At 43.6% G+C, this 9370-nt stretch overlaps 1 protein-coding gene across 1 annotated transcript in view; it reads left to right on the plus strand.

The window, feature by feature from the left end:
• LOC138260408 (matrix metalloproteinase-18-like) overlaps positions 1-8275 on the plus strand; it is a 112681-nt gene extending 104406 nt beyond the window's left edge. Inside the window, exon 8 of the mRNA XM_069208857.1 lies at positions 6117-8275. Coding sequence (XP_069064958.1) covers positions 6117-6361 — 245 coding nt within the window. The 3' untranslated portion in view covers positions 6362-8275. The remainder of the gene's footprint in view (positions 1-6116) is intronic.
• Positions 8276-9370: the final 1095 nt, after the last annotated feature.

Raw genomic sequence — 9370 nt, forward strand, 5'->3', positions numbered from 1 at the left:
TCGTCCTTGTGGTTATATGTTAATGTCTAAATGTCCCTTCAAAATAATTTGACAATTAAGAGATATCTGAAAGTTTACGTACCTATTTATCAGTAGAATGTGGTGGCCTGTTCGGCCCTATAACCAACTATAAATTAACAAGACTTGGGGGAAAGAAATTTTAGGATAGAGCAAATGTACCCAAACATTTAAGGCTGTATGTGCATATATTGCCAAACCATATTATGGTCTGCCATGGGTTTGAATTTTTTTAGTGGTTACAAAAAATCTTGGAAACCTAGGGCCTCATTTACAAGGATTTTGTGCCACCTTAGCATAGTTTTTTTTATGCTAAAGCGGCGCAAAACAGTCCCCCACCCCACGCCACATTTAAAAACTGGCCCAGTGTCATCATTGATGTAGTTTGTAAAGACTTGCCCACATTATACCTGCGCCAGGTAAAATGTAAGCAAGGGAGGCTTTCCCCCGTTAAGAGCCCCACAGAAATGGCGCAGTGTAATCTACGTGATTTCACTGCGGCCTCCTGGGGTAGCATAGCATCATTTTTGCTCAGGGCAGGCGTTAAAGGTGATGCTGTGCTGTTGCCAATGGGGCACCCTTAACATTGCTGCACTAGCATCAAAATTGTGACGCTAGTCCAGCAATGTTAAGGTTTGGTGCCAAAACAGCATCAGCATTTCTGACGCTGTTGTGGACACTTTGCACCCTGGAGCACTGCATTGTAAATACAGTGCTCCCGTGGCGTTGTTAGGGGGGCGCAGGACAGTGCAAGAATACTGGTGCATCTATAACGGTGTGCCAGTTTCTTGTAAACAAGCCCTCTAGTATTGTGATAGATGTCATTGTCCAAAACAAACGTCCAGCTACTTCTTCAGACTGTAGACTTTATTCCGAATCTGCCACATTCTTTAGAGATGACAGCTGAGTGGCAGGCTTGTAGTCATTCAAAAGACTTCCTTTTCTTTTTCTAAAATTGTGGGCCAGAGGTCAGCTCCTAAAGCTTTAGCAAGCTAGTCCCAATATTGGGTGTGTGTTTGCTCATTTATATCTTGTACCATGGATTGCCTATGTAATGTTTATATGTTGTAGACAACTCTTTACCATCCAGATCTCCCTGTGTTGCACCATGAGGATCCTTTAAAACTGTGGCTCTTCCTCCTGTCTGAAACATTCTATTTTATGAATTCAGTAGGATTGTGGGATCTCTCTCTTCGTCTACACACTCTATTGCGAGTCCCCAGTGGTAGAAAACAACCCTTTATTATGAACCTGATTTTCTGTTTTCTTGTGAGAGCCAGGTAACCAAAGTTTCTTCTTGGGACGGATCATTACATAGAGTGAATCTGATTAAGGCGATGTGTCTGGAGGTGAAGTAGGTGAGATCCCTTATATTTTAGATCACAGTCACAGTGTTTCCCCTATTTAAAATATCCACCTTACCTCAAGATATATCTGCTGGCCTAAAATACAACTGATTTTGATTTCCCAGTTGACAATTTAGTGAGCTTTCTATGTGAGGACAAGGGTACTATTGGCTCCTACTCAGTCAGAGGTCTTGCAACACCCTCATGTAGACCACTCTTCATCATAAAAGCTTAACATCCCAAGCTGTCCAGGAAAGGGATATGGCTGGAGCTTGACCCAGTCCAAGCACATGTCTGGTAAGGTAATAACCCTCTTTTCAATACACCCCAGTTAATTAGGAGAGTGGATTTTCTCTGCCTTGTTCACCCCTATCTTCAGGAGATCCCTAACTGACTTCGGTCAACACCATGCCCCTAATTCAACACCACATCCTTCAATACCCCCAACATCTTGGTACTCCACTGTGACATCAGTCCCATTTTCAATGTTAGAACCGAGATCAGGTGAACCAGTGCGGTTGTTGGTGGCACCAAAACCTTCATTACGACAAAAGGTCATTGACACTGCTGAATACGATTTCATGTCCTCATTGATGTCTGACTCAATATTATTAAGGAAGTGAAAAAACTTTCACCAAACTGGAACCAATGACACAAACATATGAAATTTGGGGAAAGGTGCAGAGGTAGAATGAAATTAAGGCCCATATTTATACTTTTTTTTGCGTCGCATTTGAGCCGCTTTTTGACGCAAAAGTGGCACAAACGTACAAAATACAATTGCATTTTACAAGTTTGCGTCACTTTTGCGTCAGAAAACGACGCAAATGCGGTGCTAAAAAAGTATAAATACGGGCCTAAATCCCTAAATCTGAAGGAAGGGAGAAACAACCCCTTCAAGATAGAGTGAAACAGCACCATAAGAGGATCATGCATCATAAGAGCATTCTGCAGCACACATCGAAAGAGGAAAACGCCTCTCAGGATTGTTTTTTGTGAGGGAAGGTTCCCCTTCCTGCACAAAAACAATCTAGCATGCAATGCACGCACCCTGCCGCCATGGTGCTAGGGTGCCTGCGCTGGCACTAGGCAGCACGGAGGAAAGGACAGGAATGCGCTGTATTGCCTTAAATACAGCACATTCCTGTCCTTTGCCAGTGACGCAGCAAGATGACTTGCTGCACTGCGCCACTGTTTCATAACTATACCCCCTATATGTATATAGTGGGCATAACGCAACTGTGATCTTAATGCATTAATAGCGTGAAGACATTCATGTGTCAATCAGTGAGGATTTTGGCTAGGACCTTTCATTGAGACCCGGGGGCAGATTTATGAAAAGTGGCGCCCCCCCCCTAACGCCACCATGTGTGCGCCGTATTTAATATACGGCGCACCATGGCAGTAGTTAGGAAACCAGCGCCAGAACTTTTGGTGCTAGTTTGGCACTTTGCAGGATTAACGTAAAACATTCTGGCGCTAATCATGAAAAAGCATCCAGAGGCCTATTAAAACCAATGGAAGCCTCCTATTAACGCCTGCTCTGAGCAGGCATTAAAATTCCTGGGAAAAAATGACAAAAAGAAATCTTTTAGATTTCTTTGCACTATTTTTTCGGCCCCCCTAATCGGGGAACTTCGTCTTTGCATACATTATGCCTGGTGCAGGCATAACGTAGCGCAAAGGTTTACAAATTAGTGCAGTGCATGCATTGCACCACTTTTTTTAAAATGGTGCAGCGATTTTGGCCTCGTTAGGCCACATTACGTTAAAAAAATTATACTAATGTGGCACAAGGAGGTGCTAGTGGCTCTTAAATATACCCCTAAATGAGGATGATATTGTTCTGTAGGATGCAGGGAGATATGGTAGGCTTCATTGCTTATTCCTACATAAATCATCAGGTAGAGCTCCCGTGTGTAATGCTTTATTGCACAGTTTCAAAAGGTGTGGGTTGGTGAGTAAAGCAATTTTTTTGTAAAATGTATTTGGAAAGCCATTGGGGCCAAACATCTGGCTGGGTGCATTCTGGTTGCAGGGTCTGAAAAATCTTCTGCTGTGATTAATACGTCTAGAGCCTCATGATGGGATGGCTTCAAGGCTGTGATTAAGGGATCAAGTCCCTTGGCCTCTGTTGAGTAGCACTCAACGTAAAGTGAACTGTATTGGACTGCGAAGGCATTTGTTATCTCCAATGCCTCAAAGGCCATTTCCCTTAGCCCCTTACAAAGATCAGGAATTATCCTGGTCAACAACTCTCGGTTTGTCTGCCAGTAACATGGAAATGCAGTCTTGTTCTAGAGTCGCCCTGATGAATGCCACTTAGTGCCTTAGGTCCTGCCTGTGGTGTGGACAAGACACAATGGCCCGTATTTATACTCCGTTTGCGCTGAATTAGCGTCGTTTTTTTCGACGCAAATTCGGCGCAAAACTAACGCCATATTTATACTTTGGCGTTAGACGCGTCTAGCGCCAAAGTATTGGCAAATAGCGTCATTTTTTTGCGTGAACGCCTTCCTTGCGTTAATGAGATGCAAGGAAGGCGTTCCCGTCTAAAAAAATGACGGTGACGCAAATGCGTCGTATTTATACTCCCGGGCAAAAATCACGCCCGGGAGTTGGCGGGTCAAAAAACCCCGCATTTGCGCCACTATTTAACGCCTGGGTCAGGGTAGGCGTTAAGGGGCCTGTGGGCTCAAAATGAGCCCACAGGTGCCCTCCCCTGCCCCCAGGGACCCCCCCTGCCACCCCTGCCCACCCCAGGAGGACACCCAAGGATGGAGGGACCCACCCCAGGGACATTCAGGTAAGTTCAGGTAAGTATAATTTTTTATATTTTTTTATTTTTTTGGGGTGGCATAGGGGGGCCTTATTTGTGCCCCCCTACATGCCACTATGCCCAATGACCATGCCCAGGGGACACAAGTCCAATGGGCATGGCCATTGGGCAAGGGGGCATGACTCCTGTCTTTACTAAGACAGGAGTCATGAAATGGCGTCTGGGCGTCGTAAAAAAATGGCGCAAATCGGGTTGAGGCGATTTTTTTGCCTCAACCTGACTTGCCCCATTTTAAGACGCCCTAACGTCATTTTTTCCCAACGCCGGCGCTGCCTGGTCTACGTGGTTTTTTTCCACGCACACCAGGCAGCGCCGGTCTGCTTGCGCCGGCTAACGCCATTCCATAAATACGGCGCCCGCATGGCGCTTCAGAATGGCGTTAGACGGCGCTAAATTTTTTGACACTAAACTGCGTTAGCGCAGTTTAGCGTCAAAAAGTATAAATATGGGCCAATGAATTAGCATTTGTTGGGCAGTATTAAAGCGAGCACCTATACAAGTGCACAAGGCAGCCATATCAAGTTTCAAGCAAGATAAGTCTTGACAAGGGCATCCAAGAAAATAAAGCTCATGTCACAACACTCTTTTTGTGTAACATTTAGGCGATACCTTGAAAGCGCATTTAGGATGTTCTCTCCAGGCCTGGCCCCTGCTCCCATGTGAGGACTGAACCTTATTTCTTTTGCTTGATATTAGCACAACTTGAACCAATGCATTTGCTTGATCGCAAGTACCTTGCATGGAAAATGGTCCTACTAGTAGCAATTACCTCCACCATGAGAATTAGTGCATTGTGTCATTTTCTCTAGTGGAGCCTAAGGCTATGTTTCATGTAGGTAAAGTCACTTTGAAGAGTTATTCGTAGTTCATCCCAAAGTCTTTGTCCATTTCCATTTTAATCAATTGTTTTCTTTAAGCAATCGACAAATGATGCTGAAAATGCTTTCCAGATGCTTGATGTAAAGAGAATTTTGAGCTACTAATTGATAGGACAAAGAATCTAAGATCAATCACTCACTCAGTTGCTCATTGCATATGGCCAGGACAGACAAACACAGGCAGTACTGGAGCCAGCTATTGCCAGATTTTTGTGAAGTGCATCAGATGCGCATATCAGAAAGCAAACATGGATTTTACCAGGGTGGGTGGATGCACTCTTGAGGGAAGGAAGTGACATGGTTGCTATCATTATGCCTGTCAGAAATATGCAGCGCAGCCATGTGGAAATCCTTCTGCAAGGACTACCACCTCGAGATAGAAACAGGGGCAGATATCCAAGTTGAACAGGCAATTCTAAAAACTTCTTCATATGAGATGCACCTCCTGTCAACCTCTTGAGTTTTAGCTGCTTCCTCCTGCGTTCCATCAGCATGTCAAGTAATAATATGAGAATAAATACATGTGTGTAAAGGTGGGTATACCTGTGGCCCTCCCTTCCAACACATATCCCACTGAGGTGCAATATGTATGATTTTTTTTAGTTCTCAGAATCTGACCGAAGGTGGCACTTAATATCACTTCAAAAGCAGTGGTATGTCAGAGAAAGTGAGCCCAACCACTTGCAGAAAATAGCACATTGCATGTCTCTCTTAAATGTGTGTCAAACTTTCATTCCTGAGGATTCCCAGTTTACCATGGAAGAATGTTCAATAGCTGGTAAATCACCTTTACAGGTAATTAAACTCCCCCTTTACTTGGAGTCTCACCTAGATATCTCTCATACAGCATGTATTGACCACACAGGGGCTCGGGTATAACATTTACAGAGAATATAACTGTCACTTAACACGGTTTAATTTTTCTCATTCTAGATTATTCACTTTGTTTCAGAATGCCTCCTCTCCTGACAAGTGATATGTACTGGGTGATTCTTCTTAAGATATCAATGACGTGTTCTGTTTTTTGTCCAATAGGAGATCAGTACGTGTTGTATGATGCAGCTATCGGAAACAGCACCCAGCCGCAGTCTCTGATGGAGCATTGGGTGGGCGCCCAGATTCCCATCTCTGCAGCGCTCAGCTACAAAAACGAGATCTATCTGATCAGTGCCAAGAAGTTCCAGAAAGTTCTCCTTCTCACCTACATTCAGGACACCGTGTTTGCAAACTTCCATCAACCAAAGAACTTACAACAGCTCATAAATTGTAATCCCAAGTAACAGCTATAGTTTCAACTGTTCTCTGTATGTTGCTGAAAATCTACACATGCTTAATGTTGCTACATATTTTACACGTTATGCTTTTTAACATTAGTGTTGTCTTTGAATTGACGAATTCCTCTATTTGCAAGAAAGTTACCCATACTCTAATGATGAACAGATATATCTTCACTATTGGCAGGCGTAGACCTGAACGTAGCAGTAACCTGATGACTACTAGAAGAAACGGTGCCAACCCTTAGACGACCTGGTGCGTTACACCCTTGCCCTACTTTTACATCATACTGTGGGTTGGGACCATGGAGTGCTAAAGGATGAGGAAGCCACTCAAGGGATGTGGTGCACGCGTGGGGAAGCCCGTGCGCCTGGCCGGGACAGGGGGAGGTGGGTACATTGCATACTGTGCATGGAAAACCATTACTCACCCAACACTCCTGGTAGCATTATTGGTTCTAACCTACCATTCCAAGAAGGAAGGAACAGTGTTCACCAATTTAGGTCAAATTCAGGGTGGCTTTCACTAACCAGGCATGGTGCACCATACCTTGCTCAGAGTTCTTTTGTGTCAATTCACATGAAACATGCTAGCCTTACAAATGCTAAACACCCAGAAATGTGCAGAACATGGGGAGTTAATTTACATATAGCAAAAAAAAAACCCTATCTAACCCTACTGATTTCCCCACTATGCCTTTTTGATGCGCACACAACAGTTGTCACTTTAAGAAAATCATCTTTGTCCAGTGAGGTATGAGACTGATCAGGCTTGACTTCATCAAATAAGTCATGCTTGCGCCAACCAAGCAATATTTTGCATTGTGATCAAAGATGTGGTGGATTGTGTGGCTATCTGGTGATGTCTTGACACTGAACAGGAGAGCCTTTGCTAGCTTCCCTCTTTGGTGTGGCGATCCCAAAGCCAGACAACCTACTTCTTTGAGCAGCATTTAGTATATGAATGTTGCTTTCAGGATAGTCTTGAAATACTGGCCCGCAGTGGTGGAGACGCAATGCGGATGACTGCACCTAACCATTCTAGGAAATTAACCTGTTGAGTCAGACCAGCCAGTTGAACCTCAGTCAGAGCAGGACATCTTTAACAAAAATGTTGATAAGAGCAAGCTGCAACGCACTACCAAATAACGGCAGTAGAGTTGAAAAGTATAAGCAAAGGAAGAGTTATAAAATACACAACACCGCTCTTATTAGGTTCACCTGGACATCAGAACAGGAATACTGTATCTGTCAGTTCCTGTGTGCCAACCCAAACCAGATTGAGCACTGTTTCGATTCAGCCACAAGAGGCGTTATAAGCTGATGTGAAGCAGAAGTCATCCACTGGCTTCAGGCAGAGGTGAATCCACTAGATTTGAGGAGCTTCCACTGGAGAGCTGGAGAGAGATCACGTCTCTCTTCAACCCTCTGCCCCTCACATGGAATGGTGCTGGTTGGCCAGACCTACATGCCTGATAGATGCACCATCAGAAAACGATTTAATCCTAGTTTAGACTCCCTGTGCTTGGTCTCAGAATCAGGTCACAGAGCTTTCTCCATATGAAACTCACTTCAACCCTCCCAACGATTGTGGAAAAGTGGGCTTTCACATCCTCAAGGACAGCATTGAGCATCAGCCAATCAAACTCAAGATCTCATTGGCTGGCTGTGACCTAACTCAGTAGCAGGGTGCTGGATAAACTGAAGATAATTGGTTGTAGTTCCGACTGTATATATTGAGCTATGAATCTTCTAATAAGTCCAATTGAGTGATGTATGTCTAAATTTGAGGTTATCACTAGCTTACTGAATGATGTATTGTGACACTTTCCAATTTTTATGTTTATATAAACAAATGGGTTGTCTTTTTCCTGTACTTATACATTTCAAGCAATAAATGTTCTTATATATATATATATATATATATATATATATATATATATATATATATATATATATATATAATAAAAAAAAAAAAGAAAAACTCATTGTGTTTGATGTCCATCAGGATCTAGGGTCCTTTTTCAGGGAATGGCCTTTTCCATTCAGTGAGTCTGCAGGCTCAGGGACGGCACAAGCTTGAGCCTCGGTTTTCAGGCACCATCTCCAGGAGCCCATTTTGTCTGTAGTATGAGCCAGTCCCTGAGAGCAAAGGTGCTCCTGGACTGTTCTGGGTGCATGAACCTGTTTCTTCATATAAGGCTGCAGCTGGGGATGTGAGGCTTCCAGAGTCGGATCGGGACAGAAACCAAAATAAAAGTGACCTTCATAAGCGATTCAGATAGTTTATAAAAAAAAGAATAAAAAAAAAAAAAAGAGGCCACCTCTGAAATAGGGGCAGTTTTGAACTTGTAAATACATGCTATACAGGTGCTTCACAAGGTATCGAAGAAACAGCATTTGTGCCTGTTACAGGCAATGTTTGTGGTAATTTTAGAGAAATGAACTGTACAGACCCACGCGCACTAGACCATAACAGGCGAATGAACAGCACCAAAAAAAAAAAAAAAAACAACGCCCACTCACTGTCCTGTCAGACCAGCACTCCGGACACTGCCAGATTGCCCTTAAAGCTGCGACCGCCCTGGAGTGTTCTCTTTGCATAACAAGTCTATTCCTAAGTTGGCTAACTCAAGGCACCTCTGCCTATTTACATGAGGCTGTACCTGGGCACACGAGGCTCTACTGGGGTAGACAATGTTGCATTCAGTCACTTGGTACTGCTTGTAACATAGGAAGACAATGCCTCAGCATATCTGGCTGCATTTAGCACACAGTTGCTAAAGTGATAGCGTTATCAAAAATATGAAAATGTGCAAAGTTGTGTGAACATTTTTCTCATAATTAGTGTTATTATAATACATAACAATCGTAACCGATGAACTAATCGGTTAAAATTAAGGGGGATAGTTATAATCCCCCTATGAGGTTACTGTGGCCCCATGAGGCCGAAATACACGCCCCATATTTACAGAGTGGCGCAATGCATGCATTGCGCCACTCTGTAGCCCTTTG

The sequence above is a fragment of the Pleurodeles waltl genome, chromosome 9 (assembly GCF_031143425.1).
Source record: "Pleurodeles waltl isolate 20211129_DDA chromosome 9, aPleWal1.hap1.20221129, whole genome shotgun sequence".
Classification (NCBI taxonomy): Eukaryota; Metazoa; Chordata; class Amphibia; order Caudata; family Salamandridae; genus Pleurodeles; species Pleurodeles waltl.